General features: G+C 52.4%; 1 protein-coding gene across 2 annotated transcripts in view; it reads right to left on the bottom strand.

Annotated features, from left to right (window-relative positions):
• Positions 1-351: 351 nt before the first annotated feature.
• Positions 352-22,637, bottom strand: part of LOC123764825 (putative leucine-rich repeat-containing protein DDB_G0290503) — a 210,886-nt gene continuing 188,600 nt past the window's right edge. For both annotated transcript variants that reach the window (XM_069302692.1, XM_045753014.2), the window contains exons 15-16: positions 18,012-18,188; positions 352-715 (exon numbers count right to left, since the gene is read on the bottom strand). In XM_069302692.1, the coding sequence (XP_069158793.1) occupies positions 494-715; positions 18,012-18,188 (399 nt within the window). In that variant the 3' untranslated portion in view covers positions 352-493. The remainder of the gene's footprint in view (positions 716-18,011; positions 18,189-22,637) is intronic.

Raw genomic sequence — 22,637 nt, 5'->3', positions numbered from 1 at the left:
CTTATGGACAATACAGTAGCTAAACCATACTGTTGTTGTATATCCTGCAGCAAGGGTGTCATGAACATTACAGTAGCCAAGCTATACTGTTGTATATCCTGCAGCAAGGGTGTCATGAACAATACAGTAGCCAAGTCATACTGTTGTTGTATATCCTGCAGCAAGGGTGTCATGAACAATACAGTAGCCAAGCCATACTGTTGTTATGGAAATGTTAATATTTCATCAAGGTGTCATATGCACATGTTAATTATTGTTAAGCAGCAGCTGAACATGTGCAGTTTTTATGTCGCATTAGATGTTTCTGATCATCTGTAACACTTTTAACAGATAAAAGATGTTAATATTTTCAGTAAGTTCAAAACATTTCATTCTCTACATTCTAATAATTCATCTTGTCTTATATAAATGGTTTTGTTTATAGTGAATAATTTACGAAGGTAACCGGTTATGTTATATACACTGTAAGAAGGCGTTGTGGGAGCCTGGGAAGTTAGGAGGCAGCAGCTGTGGTTTTGGGCTTGTATTTCTCCCGGAGTTCCGTGTACTTGGTGTTGAGGAGGTCCACGTCTCGCCTCAGGAGGCCAGCCTCCTGCTCCCGCAGCTTGGTCTCATCCTTCAGCTTGCTTGAGAGGGAGGTCTTCACCACGTGTACTGCCTCTGCCAGTTTCTTCATCCCCGTCTGTGTCTCGTCCACATCCTGTGTCAACTGTGCCTGTGGTGGGGGGTGAAAAATCAGTGTTGGGAGGCATACTTACATATACCATGCATACACACACACAGGGAGTGGAGGAAGTACAGAGGACAACAGGATTAGATGCAACAGAGCTAGGAACAATTACATTAACATATGAGTATCAGAAAGAAATTGAGAATGATACTGCGATCAAAGCAAAAAAAAAAAAACCTAAATTACCAGTACTGCATAGTACTGAAAGGAAAATGTCGGTGAACGACCAAGTGATAAAACTATGGAACACAGAAGGGGCATATTTGGAAAGTGATGAGGAAATTTGCGAGGTACTGAATGCCAGTTTTCATGGAGTGTTCACAACCGACCCTGAGCAGCTCCCATTGTTAGAAGAGGAGAGACTATCAGATGTAGAGGTGACGGCAGAGGAATTAATGAAACGGCTAACATCACAATGAAACTAAAGTAGTTGCACCAGATAATGTATCACTGTGGATACTAAGAGGCAGAGCAGGCCCTCAGCGTGCCTCCAGCAAGGATCAATAATGAGTCACTTACGATGGGAGAGTTGCGCAGGTGCTGGAAGAAGGCAAATGTGGTAACAGTTTTAAAGAAAGGGGATAGGGAAGAGGCACTTAACTATAGACCTGTATCACTGACAAGCATCACCTATAAAATACTTGAAAGAATAATCAGGTTAAGACTGGTTGCACACCTAGAGAACATTAGGTTTGTAAACAAATCGCAACTGGTCTATAGAATTACCCAAATCCTGCTAGCATTACGTAAGTAATGAAGAAATATGGTATTTGCTCACTATAATGTTGGTGCTGAGTGCAAAACATGATCAAACCTATTTTTACTTTGAAATAATCTAATTTCATAACAAAATTAGAAGTAAATATGTAGTAGTTATCTGTATCTGCTGTATCTGTATTATGTGCTACCCAATCCCCCAATATATGTACCTAAGCCATATAACTTTACCATTGTATTCATTGATATCATCTTATATCATCACCCCAACACCTGATCAACCAGGCTGTGACTCATACGTCAGGCTGCGAGCAGCCGCGTCTAACAGCCTGGTTGATCAGTCCAGCAACCAGGAGGCCTGGTCGACGACCGGGCCGCGGGGACACTAAGCCCCGGAAGCACCTCAAGGTAGCCTCAAGGTAGCTTATATCATAGTTGTTATATTGAACACACAATGTGTGCTACCCAATCCCCCAATATATATTGTGACGATAATCTCTTTCAAGAGAGATTGAGCCTGCTCTTCCCTACATCATTACGTCAAAGTACAAGATACTATATAGAAGATACGTCCACCAATATCGCCAAAACATTTTGCCCAGAGAGCAAATCGTACCCAGCACACCCCAACACCTGGCCACCGCCGTAACCAGCAAACTGCTCATCCTCTGCCTGCCTGTTGCTGATTGGCTGGTGTCTCGTCGCACCTGCCCTCCGCCACCACCACAAGTCGACGTCTGGGCTGCAGCACGCCAGTCTCGTCAGAATATCTTTGTGCTCCATGAAGTTGACATCTCTCGGTGGTAGACTAAGCCTTGGCTTTCGTGTACTAACCCCCTCCCCGCTCAGCTCGTTGTCGCCGTGTGGGGGCTTAGTGGACGGCTGCCGGAGTGTGATGCTCCTTGGGACAGTCCTCTGTCCTTTTCTAGCCTTGTGCTCCTGCTGCCGTCCTCTCCAATTCTGCTGGGCATCTTTTCCTTTTCCTTCTGTTTCGTTTTTCTCCCCCTTCTTCTCCTATCTGCTTGCCGTTTCCTGCCGACCTTTTGCTCGTTCTGGTTCTTCCCTTGGACTTCTTCTATTTTGACGCCCGGGTGCTTGGGGAGGCATACTCTTGCACCCGTAGAACTGTAGTACCCGACGTCGAGAGCGAGGGGAACCTTTTATTGTCAATCCCCCTTTCGTCACTGAACCCGATCTCGACGGACTGTCGGTTTCTTAAGGTGACGTTTGTGGGGCGTATACTCACGACGCACCCCTAGGAGGCCCCGGCAAGATCGGCGATAGCTTCTTGTTGGGTGTCCTGCCTCTAATTGTGGCTCCATGGTGGGTGTGGGGGCACATTCGTGAATGAATTCTTTTTTCGTCATGATGATAACCCCTGTTTCGGCTGCTTCTGGTGTACCTTCTCAGGCTCGTGGAGTGGGCGACCAAGCCCCCGAGTCGGTCCGTATTGGAAGACCGGGCTCTGTAGCCTCCGCTGCATTGGGCCCCGACCTTGCTCCTCCTTTGGCCTCTCTGACTCCTTCCCCTGGCTTCCCTCCCTCCTCTGTGGTTGGGTCGAGCCCCAAGCCCCCAGTGGTGACTACCTCGTCCCCTGGCGCGGCTCCTTCTCTAGTTGTAACTACTGCGCCTTTTAACCCCCCTCTCTCTGGGGGTTCTCACCGCCGTCCTCGTCACGGCCGCCCTCGCTCGATTCCTTCCAGTTCTGCTACCTATCAAGCCTTGTTTGGTCCCGCGTCGTGGGCCAAATATTTTGATCTCCTCCCTCTTGATTCTGCGCCTCCTGACGATTTCTCCCTCCATCGACATCTCGTTGATTCCGTGGATGCCTCCATTACTTTCAACCCCACTCGTCTCGGTACACGTGTCGTTGCTGCTCCTTCTCAGGATGCTGCTTCCCGCTTGGCTGCCTTATCCTGCCTTGGCGAGACCCCTGTTCGGGTCTCGAAGAACGCTCAGTTGAATGCCAGTGTTGGCACTATTTTGCTCCCGCCCCATGTTGCGACCGGTGTTCGGGACCTGCGCGACTGCCACGACGATATTCGACATATCCTTGCTGCCCAGGGCCATTCTATTCTCCAGGTGGACACGTTTACTCGTCCCCCTCGTGGTAGTCGCCGTCAACCCCTCCGGGTTGTGAAGATTACCTTTGATGGTAGGACCCTTCCACCCTCTGTCATTCTTGCTGGTGCCAGGTGCTCTGTCCAGGAGTACATTCCTTCTCCTCGGCTCTGCAACAAGTGCTGGAGGTTTGGGCATGGTGCCCTCCGCTGCTCCGGGACTGTCTCTCTCTGTCCTTTGTGTGGTGGCGAAGGTCACTCTAAGTCGGAGTGCACTTCTACCCAGGCTCGTTGCCTCAACTGCGGTGAGGCCCATCCTACCTTCTCCCGTGCGTGTGTCCATTTCAAGCTTGAGGCAGCCGTCCTCAACTTGAAGCACCGGGAGCGTTTATCTTTTCCTGAGGCGAGACGCCAGGTTCGCCGGCTCCCGCCTTATGCTAATATCTCTTATGCTCGCGTGTTGCGCTCTTCCTCTCCTCGTCCTTCCCGCCTTCCTCAGACTCACAACCGTTTCCGGGCCTTGGACCCTGATGCGCCCACTGCCCCCTCCTCTGTTCCTTTGGGTTCTCTCCCGAAGGATCCTCCTGGTCCTCTGTCCGGGGTTTCCCTTCCTTCTACCCGGTCTGTCGTGTCTCCTGTGTCTTCTTCCTCGTCCCCCTCCGATCCTCCTTCCCATCCTCTTCCTCCATCTATCTGCTCTCCCCACCGCCTGTCGGTGCGGGCGGATGTCCATCGCTCTCCTAGCGGCCGTCGTGTGTGCTCTCGTTCGGCTTCTCCTGTTGAGACACTGGAATCCGTTGCCCGGTACGTAGTTGCTGGGACACCGGTCTCTTTAAGTCAGAAGCGTAAGCCTGGCTCCTCTCCTTCCTCTTCCCCGGCGGGTAAGAAGGCTTCGCTTTCTTCCTCAGCTCCTATGTCTGGTTCTGTTGCTCCTTCCCCTCCCGTTTCAGTGATTGCGCCCCCTGTTCCTGCTATGGAGGTTTCTTTGGCCCCTGCTTCCCTTTCGGTTGCTGCTCTTGCTGGGGTGCGCTCCCCTCTTTCTACTCCCCCTCTTCCTGCTGCTGTCCTTGACTGCTCCTCTCCGTTGTCTCCTCCTCTTCCTCCTCCTCCTCCTCCGGACCCTGCCCGCCCACCTCTGATCTGTTCTCCCGTTTCCTTCCCTCCGTCTTTGCTCAGTTTACCCATGCCCCCTAACCCTGACTTTGCTGACCCTGATCCCGACCCTGATATTCTTTAACGTGCTCTGTTGCTCTTTCGCCTTTGTTTCTTCCTTGTTCTCTGTTTTTGTCCTTTCTCTTCTCGTCGTTGTCCATTCTTCAATGGAACGTTCGAGGTTATTACGCCAATTTCCTCGAACTCCAACTTCTGATTTCGCGGTTTTCGCCCCTTTGTGTCTGTCTCCAGGAGCCAATGCTTGGTGCTCGTCCTGGTCGTTTTCGTGGCTATTCCTTTCTCTCCCCCCCCCCCCCCAGCCATTGCTGGGGTTTCTAATTCTTCTGCTCTCTTGATTCGTGCTGATGTTCCCTTTGTTCCTTTACTTTTTCCTTCGCCTCTCCATTGTTCTGCTGCTCGTATCTTTGTGGGGAAATGGTACACAGTTTGTTCCATTTATCTCCCCCCGAGAGTCCCGCTCTCTCTTCCTGATTTGAAACACCTCCTAGACTCCTTGCCGGAGCCTGTGCTCCTGCTGGGTGACTTCAATTGTCGTCATTCCCTTTGGGGGTCACGTTCTGACGAATACCCGGGGTCGCCTCCTTGAGCCGTTTCTCCTCTCTTCTTCCCTGTCTCTTCTGAATTCTGGTGAGCCCACTCATTTGGACTCTCGGACTCGCACCCTTTCTTGTCTTGATCTTTCTCTCTGCTCTTCTTCTCTTTACTTAGATTTCACGTGGCAGGTTCTTGATGACCTCCATGGAAGTGATCATTTCCGCATCCTTGTTTCCTTTTTCTCTTTTCGCCCTTCCCTCTCTTTCCCTAGGTGGCAGTTTGCTAAGGCAGACTGGACCCTATTTACCCTCAGTGCTGCTCTCTCTGACCTCTCCCTTCTGCCTCTCTCTCGCGCTCTCCTCCTTTTTCATGACACTGTCTTCAATGCTGCCCTCCGCTCTATTCCTCGCTCTTCCTCTCGGGGTCCGCGGAAGTGCGTTCCCTGGTGGAATGCGGACTGTGCTCGGGCTGTCCGCTGTAAGCGTGCAGCCTGGAAGAGGCACCGCCGTAGGCAGACGACCGATTCTTTTCTTTTCTTTCGGAAAGCGAGTGCGGTGGCCCGTAGGGCCATCCGTATGGCTAAACGTGAATGTTGGGCATCTTATGTCTCAACAATTACGTCCGAAACCCCTCTGGCCCAGATCTGGAAGCGTATCCGCAAGATAGCGGGTAAGTTCATTCCCAATGTTTCACCGGTCCTTCACCTCCATGATACTCTTGTGGCGGACCCGTTGCAGGTCGCTTCCGAACTGGGTTCCCACTTTTCTTCTGTTAGCTCTGGTCTTCATCTTCCCCAATCTTTCCTTCTTCGTAAACCTGTCCTTGAGTCTCGTCCTTTAGATTTCTGCACTCATCTTCAGCTTCCCTATAATGATCCCTTCTCTCTCTGAACTTCGTTCTGCCCTGGCCCTCTGCGGTTCTACGGCGGCGGGCTCCGATGGTATTCATTATGAGATGCTTCGCCATCTCCCTCCGAGCACGTCTCAGTATTTACTGAGTCTGTATAATCAGATCTGGGAGTCGTCGTCAGTCCCTGAGGACTGGCTCGATGCCGTTGTCCTCCCTGTTCGCAAACCGGGGTCTCTGGGTACCTCCCCTAAGGACTTTCGCCCTATTGCTCTCACAAGTTGTGTCTGCAAACTCTTTGAACGTATGGTTAACATTCGTCTGATGTGGTTCCTGGAACACCATCACCTCCTCTCCCCTTCTCAATTTGGTTTCCGCAAGTGCCGCAGCACGACAGATGTCCTGGTGAACTTGGAGGTTTATATTCGTACTGCTTTTGCTGCGAAGACCTCCGTTGTTGCCGTCCTTTTTGACCTGGAAAAGGCTTACGACACCACTTGGCGTTATCATATCCTATCTCAACTTCATTCTTTTGGCCTTCGTGGTCATCTCCCTCTCTTTCTCCGCAGCTTCCTCTCTCGTCGTTCCTTTCGGGTGCGCCTTGGTACCGCTCTCTCTCCCTCTTTTCAGCATTACGAAGGTGTGCCCCAGGGTAGTGTTCTGAGCACTACTCTTTTTCTGGTTGCCCTCAATGGTCTTCTTTCCTCTCTTCCTTCTGGTGTCTTCTCTGCTCTCTATGTCGATGATCTTACCCTTTGTTGTCAGGGTGATGATTCGCCTCTCCTTCAACGCCGGCTTCAGCTTGCAATTGATGCCGTGTCGTCTTGGGCCACAGATCATGGCTTCACGTTCTCTACTTCTAAGACTTGTGCCATGACTTTTACGCGGAAACGGGTTGGTCTTCGTCCCTCTTTGTCACTTTATGGTCATCCCCTTGAATACAAAGATTCCGCGAAGCTTTTGGGGTTATTCCTTGACACTCGTTTGTCTTGGTCTCCCCATATCTCTTACCTCCGTGTTGAGTGCTCTAAGGCCCTTACCCTCCTTCGGGTCTTGTCCCATACTTCTTGGGGGGGCAGATAGGCGCACTCTCCTTGCTTTACATTCCTCTCTCGTCCTGTCTAAGCTCGATTATGGTTGCCCTGCTTACTCGTCTGTTTCTCCTTCTACTCTTCGCCGTCTTGATGCTTTGCACCATACTGGGTTGCGCCTCAGTTCTGGTGCCTTTCGTTCGACTCCCATCCTTAGCTTGTATGTTGACACTGGCTTCCTGTCTCTCCAGGACCGCCGTGATCGCTACTGTCTTCGCTATCTTGCGCGGTCCTTGCAACATCCTTCCTCTCGCCTCTGTCGTGCTTTAACTTTTACCCCTCCTGCGGTTCCTGTTCCTCTTCACCACCTCCCTCTTTCTGTCCGGTTATCTCGCCTACAGGATTCTCTTTCCGTTCGTATTTCTGATGTTTCTCCTCGTGTTGTTCCTTCTTTGCCCCCGTGGAGGGTCCCTCTTCCGCGGTTTTGTACATCCTTGACCCGTATCACTAAAGCTTTTACCCCTCCTACGGTTCTAAAACGCCTTTTCCTCGAGCACTTTTCTTCTCACTCCCACTCCGTTCCTGTCTTCACCGATGGGTCTAAGTCAGCGGACGGTGTTGGCTACTCTGTTGTTTTTCCTGATCGCACTTATATGTGTCGCTTGCCTCCGGAGACTAGCATCTTTACAGCGGAACTTTATGCTATTCTCTATGCTCTTCGTCTCCTGCTTTCTCGTTGTCAGTCTTCCTTTGTAGTTGTTGTTGACTCTCGTAGTGCCCTCATGGCTCTCGGGTCCTTTAATCCGGTTCATCCAGTAGTTGTCGAGATCCAGCATTGGCTGTTTCTCGTTCACAGTAAATTTAAGTCGGTTGAGTTTTGTTAGGTTCCCAGCCATATTGGTGTGTCTTTAAATGAGCGTGCGGATGCTGCCGCCAAGGAAGCTGTCCGCTCTTGTCCCATCTCTCATAAAGGCATTCCGTATTCCGACTTTTACCCGGTTATCCATTCCTCAGTCCTTACCCGTTGGCAGGCTTCTTGGTTGTCTGTTACTGGTAACAAGCTACGTACTCTTAAATGTTGTGTTTCCTCGTGGCCGTCCTCCTTCCACCGTAACCGGCGGTGGGAAACAGCTCTGGCGAGGTTGCGTATTGGCCATACTCGCTTAACCCATGGTCACTTGATGGAGCGCCGCCCTGCTCCTTATTGTCCTAGTTGCATTGTCCCTCTTACGGTCGTGCATGTCCTTCTTGAATGTCCTGACTTCCAGGACGAGCGTGTGTCTTGCTTTCCGACCGCCCCTCGCGGTCACCTGTCCCTCGATAGAATTCTTGGTGACTCGGATACTTTTGATATCGTTCGCCTTATGCTTTACGGTTCGCTTTACCGTCACAATATTGTGACGGTAAAGCGTTGGTGTTCGGCTGTTTCAAAAGCTAGGGGCAGGGCCTCGTCACATCACAAAAAAAAAAAAGAGAAAAGTTGGTCCTTTCGTCTGTGGTAAGGTAATGGGAAGACACACAAAACACAAGTATATAAACAATGAAATTTTAATTACTCTAGAAAACAAGACATGAATAAAGGTAATCTCATAAAAATATGCAGGACAAGTCAGCAAACAAAATAACATGAATAATCACTGGCAAATGAAAAGTTACGCTAAGACAAGTAAGTTACAGTGATAGCAAAATAAAATATGAGTGCTGGAATACTGGCTTCGAGCTGCCACCTCCCTTAGTACACGAAAGCCAAGGCTTAGTCTACCAGCGAGAGATGTCAACTGCATGGAGCACTGAGATATTCTGACGAGACTGGCGCACTGCAGCCCAGACGTCGACTTGTGGTGGTGGCGGAGGGCAGGTGCGACGGGACACCAGCCAATCAGCAACAGGCAGGCAGAGGATGAGCAGTTAGCTGGTTACGGCGGTGGCCAGGTGTGCTGGGTACGATTTGCTCTCTGGGCAAAACGTTTGGCGATACTTGGTGGACGTATCTTGTATATTGACGTAATTATGTAGGGAAGAGCAGGCTCAATCTCTCTTGAAAGAGATTATCGTCACAATATATATACCTAAACCTTACAACTTTACCATTAAACCTTGCTGTCATCATCTGTGTGCTATCAGTGTGCTTAATGTGCCTACTAATCTTTGTTATATTATCAATCAAGCTATCAATGCTTTCAGTGTGCTTTAATGTACTTTAATATACCTACTAATTTCTCTCAAATTTTCTTACAATGTGACTCCCCCTCCCCTTCCGGCCCGTTGGCGTCGTGAGGGGGCTTGGTGGACGGCTGCCGGAGTGTGATGCTCCGTTGGGCAGTCCTCTGTCCTTTTCTGGCCTTGCACTCCTGCTGCTGTCTTCTCCAATTGTGCCGGATCGCTTTTCCTTTTCCTTATGTTTCGTTTTTCTCCCCCCTCTTCTCCTATCTGCTTGTCGTTTCCTGCCGACCTTTTGCTTGTTTTGGATTATTTCTTTGGACTTCTTCTATTTTGACGCCCGGGTGCTTGAGAAGGCATACTCTTGCACCCGTAGAACTGTAGTACCCGACGTCTCGAGCGAGGGGAACCTTTTATTGTCAATCCCCCTTTCGTCGCTGAACCCGATCTCGACGGACTGACGGTTCTTAAGGTGGCGTTTGTGGGGCGTATACTCACGATGCACCCCTAGGGGGCCCCGGCATGATCGGCGATAGCTTCCTGTTGGGTGTCCTGCCTCTAATTGTGGCTCCATGGTGGGTATGGGGGTACATTCGTGGATGAATTTTTCACTTTTCGTCTCTATGTCGTTGAATGTTTCCGTTGTACCCTCTCAGGCTCGTGGGGTGGGCGACCAAGCCCCCGAGTCGGCCTGTATTGGAAGACCAGGCTCTGTAGCTCCCGCTGCGTTGGGCCCCGACCTTGCTCCTCCTTTGACCGTCCTGACTTCTTCCCCCAGCTCCCCTCCCTCCTCTGAGGTTGGGTCGAGCCTCCAGCCCCCGGTGGTGACCACTTCGTCCCCTGGTGTGGCTAAGTCTTTCGTTGTGACTACTGCGCCTTTTGACCCCTCTCTCTCTAGGGGTTCTCAACGCCGTTCGCGCCCCAACCGCACTCGCTCGATTCCTTCCCGTGCTGATGCGTATCAGGCCTTGTTTGGTCCTGCTTCATGGGCCAAATACTTTGATCTCCTCCCTCTTGATTCTGCGCCTCCTGACGATTTCTCCCTTCATCGGCATCTTGTAGATTCCGTGGATGCGTGTGTTACTTTCAACCCCACTCGTCTCGGTACACGTGTCGTTGCTGCTCCTTCTCAGGATGCGGCTTCCCGCTTGGCTGCCTTATCTTGCCTTGGCGAGATCCCTGTTCGGGTCTCCAAGAACGTTCAGATGAATTCCAGTGTTGGCACTATTCTCCTCCCACCCCATGTTGCAACCGGTGTTCGGAATCTGCAGGATTGCCACGATGATATTCGGCATATCCTTGATGCCCAAGGCCATTCTGTCCTCCAGGTCGACTCGTTTACTCGTCCCCCTCGTGGTCGTCGCCGTCAACCCCTTCGCGTTGTGAAGGTCACCTTTGATGGTAGGACCCTTCCATCCTCTGTCATTCTTGCGGGTGCTAGGTGCTCTGTCCAGGAGTATATTCCTTCTCCTCGACTTTGTAATAAGTGCTGGAGGTTTGGGCATGGTGCCCTCCGCTGCTCTGGGACTGTCTCTCTCTGTCCTTTGTGTGGGAGTGAAGGTCACTCTAAGTCGGAGTGCACTTCTCCCCAAGCTCGCTGCCTCAACTGCGGTGAGGCCCATCCTACGTTCTCCCGTGCCTGTGTACATTACAAGCTTGAGGCGGCCGTCCTTAACCTGAAGCACCGGGAGCGTTTGTCTTTTCCTGAGGCGAGGCGCCAGGTTCGCCGGCTCCCGCCTTATACTAACATCTCTTATGCTCGCGTGTTGCGCTCTTCCTCTCCTCGTCCTTCCCCCCTTCCTCAGACTCTCAACCGTTTCCGGGCCTTGGACCCTGATACTCCCACTGCCCCCTCCTCTGTTCCTTTGAGTTCTTTCCCGAGGGGTCCCCCTCCTGGTCCTCTGTCTGGGGTTCCCCTTCTTTCAACCCGGTCTGTCATGTCTCCTGTGTCTTCTTCCTCGTCCCCCTCCGATCCTCCTTCCCATCCTCTTCCTCCATCTATCGGCTCTCCCCGCCGCCTGTCGGTGCAGGCGGATGTCCATCGCTCTCCTAACGGCCGTCGTGTGTGCTCTCGTTCGGCTTCTCCGGTTGAGACACTGGAATCCGTTGCCCGGTACGTAGTTGCTGGGACACCGGTCTCTTTAAGTCAGAAGCGTAAGCCTGGCTCCTCTCCTTCCTCTTCCCCGGCGGGTAAGAAGGCTTCGCTTTCTTCCTCAGCTCCTCCTTCTGGCTCTGTTGCTCCTTCCCCTCCCGTTTCGGTGCTTGCGCCCCCTGTTCCTGCTATGGAGGTTTCTTTGGCCCCTGCTTCCCTTTCGGTTGCTGCTCTTGCTGGGGTGCGCTCCCCTCTTTCTACTCCCCCTCTTCCTGCTGCTGTCCTTGACTGCTCCTCTCCGTTGTCTCCTCCTCTTCCTCCTCCTCCTCCGGACCCTGCCCGCCCACCTCTGATCTGTTCTCCCGTTTCCTTCCCTCCGTCTTTGCTCAGTTTACCCATGCCCCCTAACCCTGACTTTGCTGACCCTGATCCCGACCCTGATATTCTTTAACGTGCTCTGTTGGTCTTTCGCCTTTGTTTCTTCCTTGTTCTTTGTTTTTGTCCTTTCTCTTCTCGTCGTTGTCCATTCTTCAATGGAACGTTCGAGGTTATTACGCCAATTTCCTCGAACTCCAACTTCTGGTTTCGCGGTTTTCGCCCCTTTGTGTCTGTCTCCAGGAGCCAATGCTTGGTGCTCGTCCTGGTCGTTTTCGTGGCTATTCCTTTCTCTCCCCCCCCCCCAGCCATTGCTGGGGCTTCTAATTCTTCTGCTCTCTTGATTCGGGCTGATGTTCCCTTTGTTCCTTTACTTTTTCCTTCGCCTCTCCATTGTTCTGCTGCTCGTATCTTTGTGGGGAAATGGTACACAGTTTGTTCCATTTATCTCCCCCCGAGTGTCCCGCTCTCTCTTCCTGATTTGAAACACCTCCTAGACTCCTTGCCGGAGCCTGTGCTCCTGCTGGGTGACTTCAATTGTCGTCATTCTCTTTGGGGTGACGTTCTGACGAATACCCGGGGTCGCCTCCTTGAGCCGTTTCTCCTCTCTTCTTCCCTGTCTCTTCTGAATTCTGGTGAGCCCACTCATTTGGACTCTCGAACTCGCACCCTTTCTTGTCTTGATCTTTCTCTCTGCTCTTCTTCTCTTTACTTAGATTTCACGTGGCAGGTTCTTGATGACCTCCATGGAAGTGATCATTTCCCCATCCTTGTTTCCTTTTTCTCTTTTCGCCCTTCCCTCTCTTTCCCTAGGTGGCAGTTTGCTAAGGCAGACTGGACCCTATTTTCCCTCAGTGCTACTCTCTCTGACCTCTCCCTTCTGCCCCTCTCTCGCGCTCTCCTCCTTTTTCATGACACTGTCTTCGACGCTGCCCTCCGCTCTATTCCTCGCTCTTCCTCTCGGGGTCCACGGAAGTGCGTTCCCTGGTGGAATGCGGACTGTGCTCGGGCTGTCCGCTGTAAGCGTGCAGCCTGGAAGAAGCACCGCCGTAGGCAGACGACCGATTCTTTTCTTTTCTTTCGGAAAGCGAGTGCGGTGGCCCGTAGGGCCATCCGTACGGCTAAACGTGAATATTGGGCATCTTATGTCTCGACAATTACGTCCGAAACCCCTCTGGCCCAGATCTGGAAGCGTATCCGCAAGATAGCGGGTAAGTTCGTTCCCGATGTTTCACCGGTCCTTCACCTCCATGATACTCTTGTGGCGGACCCGTTGCAGGTCGCTTCCGAACTGGGTTCCCACTTTTCTTCTGTTAGCTCTGGTCTTCATCTTCCCCAATCTTTCCTTCTTCGTAAACCTGTCCTTGAGTCTCGTCCTTTAGATTTCTGCACTCATCTTCAGCTTCCCTATAATGATCCCTTCTCTCTCTCTGAACTTCGTTCTGCCCTGGCCCTCTGCGGTTCTACGGCGGCGGGCTCCGATGGTATTCATTATGAGATGCTTCGCCATCTCCCTCCGAGCACGTCTCAGTATTTACTGAGTCTGTATAATCGGATCTGGGAGTCGTCGTCAGTCCCTGAGGACTGGCTCGATGCCGTTGTCCTCCCTGTTCGCAAACCGGGGTCTCTGGGTACTTCCCCTAAGGACTTTCGCATTATTGCTCTCACAAGTTGTGTCTGCAAACTCTTTGAACGTATGGTTAACGTTCGTCTGATGTGGTTCCTGGAACACCATCACCTCCTCTCCCCTTCTCAATTTGGTTTCCGCAAGTGCCGCAGCACGACAGATGTCCTGGTGAACTTGGAGGTCTATATTCGTACTGCTTTTGCTGCGAAGACCTCCGTTGTTGCCGTCCTTTTTGACCTAGAAAAGGCTTACGACACCACTTGGCGTTATCATATCCTATCTCAACTTCATTCTTTTGGCCTTCGTGGTCATCTCCCTCTCTTTCTCCGCAGCTTCCTCTCTCGTCGTTCCTTTCGGGTGCGCCTTGGTACCGCTCTCTCTCCCTCTTTTCAGCAATACGAAGGTGTGCCCCAGGGTAGTGTTCTGAGCACTACTCTTTTTCTGGTTGCCCTCAATGGTCTTCTTTCCTCTCTTCCTTCTGGTGTCTTCTCCGCTCTCTATGTCGATGATCTTACCCTTTGTTGTCAGGGTGATGATTCGCCTCTCCTTCAACGCCGGCTTCAACTTGCAATTGATGCCGTGTCGTCTTGGGCCACAGGTCATGGCTTCAAGTTCTCTACTTCTAAGACTTGTGCCATGACTTTTACGCGGAAACGGGTTGTTCTTCGTCCCTCTTTGTCACTTTATGGTCATCCCCTTGAATACAAAGATTCCGCGAAGCTTTTGGGGTTATTCCTTGACACTCGTTTGTCTTGGTCTCCCCATATCTCTTACCTCCGTGTTGAGTGCTCTAAGGCCCTTACCCTCCTTCGGGTCTTGTCCCATACTTCTTGGGGGGCAGATAGGCGCACTCTCCTTGCTTTACATTCCTCTCTCGTCCTGTCTAAGCTCGATTATGGGTGCCCTGCTTACTCGTCTGCTTCTCCTTCTACTCTTCGCCATCTTGATGCTTTGCACCATACTGGGTTGCGCCTCAGTTCTGGTGCCTTTCGTTCGACTCCCGTCCTTAGCTTGTATGTTGACACTGGCTTCCTGTCTCTCCAGGACCGCCGTGATCGCTACTGTCTTCGCTATCTTGCGCGGTCCTTGCAACATCCTTCCTCTCGCCTCTGTCGTGCTTTAACTTTTACCCCTCCTGCGGTTCCTGTTCCTCTTCGCCACCTCCCTCTTTCTGTCCGGTTATCTCGCCTACAGGATTCTCTTTCCGTTCGTATTTCTGATGTTTCTCCTCGTGTTGTTCCCTCTTTGCCCCCGTGGAGGGTCCCTCTTCCGCGGTTTTGTACATCCTTGACTCGTATCACTAAAGCTTTTACCCCTCCTACGGTTCTAAAACGCCTTTTCCTCGAGCACTTTTCTTCTCACTGCCGCTCCGTTTCTGTCTTCACCGATGGGTCTAAGTCAGCGGACGGTGTTGGCTACTCTGTTGTTTTTCCTGATCGCACTTATATGTGTCGCTTGCCTCCGGAGACTAGCATCTTTACAGCGGAACTTTATGCTATTCTCTATGCTCTTCGTCTCCTGCTTTCTCGTTGTCAGTCTTCCTTTGTGGTTGTTGTTGACTCTCGTAGTGCCCTCATGGCTCTCAGGTGCTTTAATCCAGTTCATCCAGTAGTTGTCGAGATCCAGCATTGGCTGTTTCTCGTTCACAGTAAATTTAAGTCGGTTGAGTTTTGTTGGGTTCCCAGCCATATTGGCGTGTCTTTAAATGAGCGTGCGGATGCTGCCGCTAAGGCAGCTGTCCGCTCCTGTCCCATCTCTCGTAAAGGCATTCCGTATTCCGACTTTTACCCGGTTATCCATTCCTCAGTCCTTACCCGTTGGCAGGCTTCTTGGTTGTCTGTTACTGGTAACAAGCTACGTACTCTTAAATGTTGTGTTTCCTCGTGGCCGTCCTCCTTCCACCGTAACCGGCGGTGGGAAACAGCTCTGGCGAGGTTGCGTATTGGCCATACTCGCTTAACCCATGGTCACTTGATGGAGCGCCGCCCTGCTCCTTATTGTCCTAGTTGCATTGTCCCTCTTACGGTCGTGCATGTCCTTCTTGAATGTCCTGACTTCCAGGACGAGCGTGTGTCTTGCTTTCCGACCGCCCCTCGCGGTCACCTATCCCTCGATAGAATTCTTGGTGACTCGGATACTTTTGATATCGTTCGCCTTATGCGTTTTTGTTCTCGTATTGGCATCCTTGGTGATATTTAGCGCCCTCTGATTATTTTGCGTATTTGATGGTGCTACATAGCTTTCCCGGTTTGGTGCCTTCTTTTGATAATTACTTACTTACTTACTTACAATGTGACTGTTAACATTTTATAAATTTTGCTAAAAATTACCTACTTAATATTATCTGTTAGATTAAGGACCTGCCCCGAAATGCTATGCGTACTAGTGGCTTTACAAGACTGTAAAAACATCAATCCTGTGTACTCTCATAGACCCAGTGTACCTTGTATATAAATAAATAAATAATGAGGCATGGTAAGTGAAGAGTGTGAAATGTAAAGAAATTACCAAGAAAATACTCATATTGCAAACAGCTCAAAGTAAACCTGAAGGCCAACATAGAGTTAGGCAAGGATATGCTGAGAGAAACTTCATGGTTAAATTAACTCGCATACAAGAGGTTAATAAAAGACTGGAAAAGTATAAGGAAGAAATAAGACGTATGCACAAGTTGTAAAAGAGAAAGAGACAATCAAGGAAGTGTGTTTGGAAGTCAAAACCAGAAATGATGAACAAGAAGCAGAAATTAGGCAAGCATTTAGGAAAACTGGTAACCAACAGTAAACTTGTATTAAACACTGCAGATAGAAGTAAGTCCATAATAATCTTCGGTTGTTTGGAAATAAAAGCAAATATCTAGGGTGGACAGAGCAGCAGAAGAGATGAAAATCATGGAGAAAATAGTAGGTTTAGGAAAAGGCCTAAATTCAAAGGAAAATGTCTGATTTTAGGATAGGAAAATATTAGACACAAAAATTGCCCCTTAAGGGTGACTTTTACTGGAGTGAAACAAATGACAGAAGTGCTTAGAAATGCCAGGAAATTACACTGATGAGCTTGGCAAACTTTGGTCAATAAGACAAGACCTCTTAAAGGAAAACAGAAAAGCTAAAACGAAATGTCTAAATGGGAATATAAATGAAGAGAATTTGTTGTTTTCTACAAAGTGTCGGGGACTGGAAAGTTAGTGAAATGGTACATAAAAAGAAAGCAGCAAAATCATTAGAGGAAGGGGGGGGGGGGAGGTAAAGGGGAAATGGAACATGTTCCTGAAAATGATATCTCACTCCATCTGTGTTGGTATATATAAAATTACTGGAGCTAAAAGATATAATTCGACTAAAGATCTCGAATATTGATGCATTAACAGAGACAAAACTTGAAAATACAGTTTTTTAAATGAGGTCATATTCCCAAGGGGTTACTCAATTTTGAGATGTGACAGAAAAACTCGGAAGTGAGAAGGAGTGTCCGTGCTGGTGAAAGAACACCAGAAGGTAAGAGTAATAATCGAAAACCCTCGAGCAGTTGACATATTGGCATGGCTGGTCTGGAATCAGGATGATAAACTGATAATCGTAAATGCCTCCAGACCACCAGCAAGCAACACATGGACAAAGGAGGAACAAACTAGAGGGCCTCATAATGATCACAAGAAAAAACTATAGTAGGAACAAATAAATCCCGATTGTTGGTACTGAGGGACTTTAACTTTAAAGCAATAAACTTGGAGGCCCACGAAGCAAGAACGGAGGACATTTGGACAGGCAGATTTATAAACCTCATTCTGGAGACGTTCATGCATCAACGCGTCAAGCAGGCCACAAGAATGTGGGAAGGGGATGTACCGTCAGTACTGAATCTAATATTCACCAGGAAAGATGAGAATATATTTGACATCCAGGACCTTCCTCCCTTGGGAAAGAGTGATCATGTCCTGTTGGAAATTAAATATGCTTTGCAATATCGAGAAGAGAATGGGGACAATGAACCATTTTATAAACTAAAATGAATTTGATGAGACAGACTTGTTGCTAGGCAAGGAAGTAAATGAGATGCATGTCAAATTTTTCAAAATATACAATGAAGGCACAGAAACATTCACACCAAAACAGAGATGCAGGCCACACTCACCAGGCTGGTCTCCACACACTCACCAGGCTGGTCTCCACACTCACCAGGCTGGTCTCCACACACTCACCAAGCTGGTCTCCACACACTCACCAGGCTGGTCTCCACACACCCACCAGGCTGGTCTCCACACACCCACCAGGCTGGTCTCCACACTCACCAGGCTGGTCTCCACACTCACCAGGCTGGTCTCCACACACCCACCAGGCTGGTCTCCACACACTCACCAGGCTGGTCTCCACACTCACCAGGCTGGTCTCCACACACTCACCAAGCTGGTCTCCACACACTCACCAGGCTGGTCTCCACACACTCACCAGGCTGGTCTCCACACACTCACCAGGCTGGTCTCCACACACTCACCAGGCTGGTCTCCACACACTCACCAGGCTGGTCTCCACACACTCACCAGGCTGGTCTCCACACACCAAGCTGGTCTCCACACACTCACCAGGCTGGTCTCCACACACCAAGCTGGTCTCCACACACTCACCAGGCTGGTCTCCACACACCAAGCTGGTCTCCACACACTCACCAAGCTGGTCAAAGCCGCATCAGTCTTCTGGTCCTTGCCAATAATGCGGTCAATGTCTGTGCGGAGTTCCTTGTCGTCATCCATCCTCTCTGTCTTCTCTTGATCAAGCTTCTTGTTGAGGTTGGCCTCCACCTGCTGCAGCTCCTCCTTCAGGTTCGTCACACTCTTAGGCGTGTCCTGCAAGAGTCAGGTCATGGTGAGACTGGTGGCCACACCACCAGGTCATGGTGGCCACACCACCAGGTCATGATGGCCACACCACCAGGTCATGGTGAGACTGGTGGCCACACCACCAGGTCATGGTGGCCACACCACCAGGTCATGATGGCCACACCACCAGGTCATGGTGAGACTGGTGGCCACACCAGGTCATGGTGAGACTGGTGGCCACACCACCAGGTCATGGTGAGACTGGTGGCCACACCACCAGGTCATGGTGGCCACACCACCAGGTCATGATGGCCACACCACCAGGTCATGGTGAGACTGGTGGCCACACCACCAGGTCATGATGGCCACACCACCAGGTCATGGTGAGACTGGTGGCCACACCAGGTCATGGTGAGACTGGTGGCCACACCACCAGGTCATGGTGAGACTGGTGGCCACACCACCAGGTCATGGTGGCCACACCACCAGGTCATGATGGCCACACCACCAGGTCATGGTGAGACTGGTGGCCACACCACCAGGTCATGGTGGCCACACCACCAGGTCATGATGGCCACACCACCAGGTCATGGTGAGACTGGTGGCCACACCACCAGGTCATGGTGAGACTGGTGGCCACACCAGGTCATGGTGAGACTGGTGGCCACACCACCAGGTCATGGTGAGACTGGTGGCCACACCACCAGGTCATTGTGAGACTGGTGGCCACACCACCAGGTCATGGTGGCCACACCACCAGGTCATGATGGCCACACCACCAGGTCATGGTGAGACTGGTGGCCACACCACCAGGTCATGGTGGCCACACCACCAGGTCATGATGGCCACACCACCAGGTCATGGTGAGACTGGTGGCCACACCACCAGGTCATGGTGGCCACACCACCAGGTCATGATGGCCACACCACCAGGTCATGGTGAGACTGGTGGCCACACCAGGTCATGGTGAGACTGGTGGCCACACCACCAGGTCATGGTGAGACTGGTGGCCACACCACCAGGTCATGGTGAGACTGGTGGCCACACCACCAGGTCATGGTGAGACTGGTGGCCACACCACCAGGTCATGGTGAGACTGGTGGCCACACCACCAGGTCATGGTGGCCACACCACCAGGTCATGATCGCCACACCACCAGGTCATGGTGAGACTGGTGGCCACACCACCAGGTCATGGTGGCCACACCAACAGGTCATGGTGGCCACACCACCAGGTCATGATGGCCACACCACCAGGTCATGGTGAGACTGGTGGCCACACCACCAGGTCATGGTGAGACTGGGGGCCACACCACCAGGTCATGGTGAGACTGGTGGCCACACCACCAGGTCATGGTGAGACTGGTGGCCACACCACCAGGTCATGGTGAGACTGGTGGCCACACCACCAGATCATGGTGAGACTGGTGGCCACACCACCAGGTCATGGTGAGACTGGTGGCCACACCACCAGGTCATGGTGAGACTGGTGGCCACACCACCAGGTCATGGTGGCCACACCACCAGGTCATGGTGGCCACACCACCAGGTCATGGTGGCCACACCACCAGGTCATGGTGGCCACACCACCAGGTAATGGTGGCCACACCACCAGGTCATGGTGGCCACACCACCAGGTCATGGTGGCCACACCACCAGGTCATGGTGGCCACACCACCAGGTCATGGTGGCCACACCACCAGGTCATGGTGGCCACACCACCAGGTCATGGTGGCCACACCACCAGGTCATGGTGGCCACACCACCAGGTCATGTTGGCCACACCACCAGGTCATGGTGGCCACACCACCAGGTCATGGTGGCCACACCACCAGGTCATGGTGGCCACACCACCAGGTCATGGTGGCCACACCACCAGGTCATGGTGGCCACACCACCAGGTCATGTTGGCCACACCACCAGGTCATGGTGGCCACACCACCAGGTCATGGTGGCCACACCACCAGGTCATGGTGGCCACACCACCAGGTCATGGTGGCCACACCACCAGGTCATGGTGGCCACACCACCAGGTCATGGTGGCCACACCACCAGGTCATGGTGAGACTGGTGGCCACACCACCAGGTCATGGTGGCCACATCACCAGGTCATGGTGAGACTGGTGGCCACACCACCAGGTCATGGTGGCCACACCACCAGGTCATGGTGGCCACACCACCAGGTCATGGTGGCCACACCACCAGGTCATGGTGGCCACACCACCAGGTCATGGTGGCCACACCACCAGGTCATGGTGGCCACACCACCAGGTCATGGTGAGACTGGTGGTCACATCACCAGGTCATGGTGGCCACACCACCAGGTCATGGTGGCCACACCACCAGGTCATGGTGGCCACACCACCAGGTCATGGTGGCCACACCACCAGGTCATGGTGGCCACACCACCAGGTCATGGTGGCCACACCACCAGGTCATGGTGGCCACACCACCAGGTCATGGTGGCCACACCACCAGGTCATGGTGGCCACACCACCAGGTCATGGTGGCCACACCACCAGGTCATGGTGGCCACACCACCAGGTCATGGTGGCCACACCACCAGGTCATGGTGGCCACACCACCAGGTCATGGTGGCCACACCACCAGGTCATGGTGGCCACACCACCAGGTCATGGTGGCCACACCACCAGGTCATGGTGGCCACACCACCAGGTCATGGTGGCCACACCACCAGGTCATGGTGGCCACACCACCAGGTCATGGTGGCCACACCACCAGGTCATGGTGGCCACACCACCAGGTCATGGTGGCCACACCACCAGGTCATGGTGGCCACACCACCAGGTCATGGTGGCCACACCACCAGGTCATGGTGGCCACACCACCAGGTCATGGTGGCCACACCACCAGGTCATGGTGACCACACCACCAGGTCATGGTGACCACACCACCAGGTCATGGTGGCCACATCACCAGGTCATGGTGAGACTGGTGGCCACACCACCAGGTCATGGTGGCCACACCACCAGGTCATGATGGCCACACCACCAGGTCATGGTGGCCACACCACCAGGTCATGATGGCCACACCACCAGGTCATGGTGGCCACACCACCAGGTCATGGTGACCACACCACCAGGTCATGGTGACCACACCACCAGGTCATGGTGACCACACCACCAGGTCATGGTGGCCACATCACCAGGTCATGGTGAGACTGGTGGCCACACCACCAGGTCATGGTGGCCACACCACCAGGTCATGGTGGCCACACCACCAGGTCATGATGGCCACACCACCAGGTCATGGTGGCCACACCACCAGGTCATGGTGGCCACACCACCAGGTCATGATGGCCACACCACCAGGTCATGGTGGCCACACCACCAGGTCATGGTGAGACTGGTGGCCACACCACCAGGTCATGGTGAGACTGGTGGCCACACCACCAGGTCATTGTGACCACACCACCAGGTCATGGTGGCCACATCACCAGGTCATGGTGAGACTGGTGGCCACACCACCAGGTCATGGTGGCCACACCACCAGGTCATGGTGGCCACACCACCAGGTCATGATGGCCACACCACCAGGTCATGGTGGCCACACCACCAGGTCATGGTGGCCACACCACCAGGTCATGGTGGCCACACCACCAGGTCATGGTGGCCACACCACCAGGTCATGGTGGCCACACCACCAGGTCATGGTGGCCACACCACCAGGTCATGGTGAGACTGGTGGCCACACCACCAGGTCATGGTGGCCACACCACCAGGTCATGGTGGCCACACCACCAGGTCATGGTGAGACTGGTGGCCACACCACCAGGTCATGGTGAGACTGGTGGCCACACCACCAGGTCATGGTGAGACTGGTGGCCACACCACCAGGTCATGGTGAGACTGGTGGCCACACCACCAGGTCATGGTGAGACTGGTGGCCACACCACCAGGTCATGGTGACCACACCACCAGGTCATGGTGACCACACCACCAGGTCATGGTGGCCACATCACCAGGTCATGGTGAGACTGGTGGCCACACCACCAGGTCATGGTGGCCACACCACCAGGTCATGGTGAGACTGGTGGTCACATCACCAGGTCATGGTGGCCACACCACCAGGTCATGGTGGCCACACCACCAGGTCATGGTGGCCACACCACCAGGTCATGGTGGCCACACCACCAGGTCATGGTGGCCACACCACCAGGTCATGGTGAGACTGGTGGCCACACCACCAGGTCATGGTGACCACACCACCAGGTCATGGTGACCACACCACCAGGTCATGGTGGCCACATCACCAGGTCATGGTGAGACTGGTGGCCACACCACCAGGTCATGGTGAGACTGGTGGTCACATCACCAGGTCATGGTGGCCACACCACCAGGTCATGGTGGCCACACCACCAGGTCATGGTGGCCACACCACCAGGTCATGGTGAGACTGGTGGCCACACCACCAGGTCATGGTGAGACTGGTGGCCACACCACCAGGTCATGGTGAG

This window comes from Procambarus clarkii, chromosome 48 (assembly GCF_040958095.1).
Source record: "Procambarus clarkii isolate CNS0578487 chromosome 48, FALCON_Pclarkii_2.0, whole genome shotgun sequence".
In the NCBI taxonomy this organism is placed as follows: Eukaryota; Metazoa; Arthropoda; class Malacostraca; order Decapoda; family Cambaridae; genus Procambarus; species Procambarus clarkii.
Note: the sequence above shows the minus strand (reverse complement) of the source record. Positions and strands in the feature narration are given on the sequence as shown.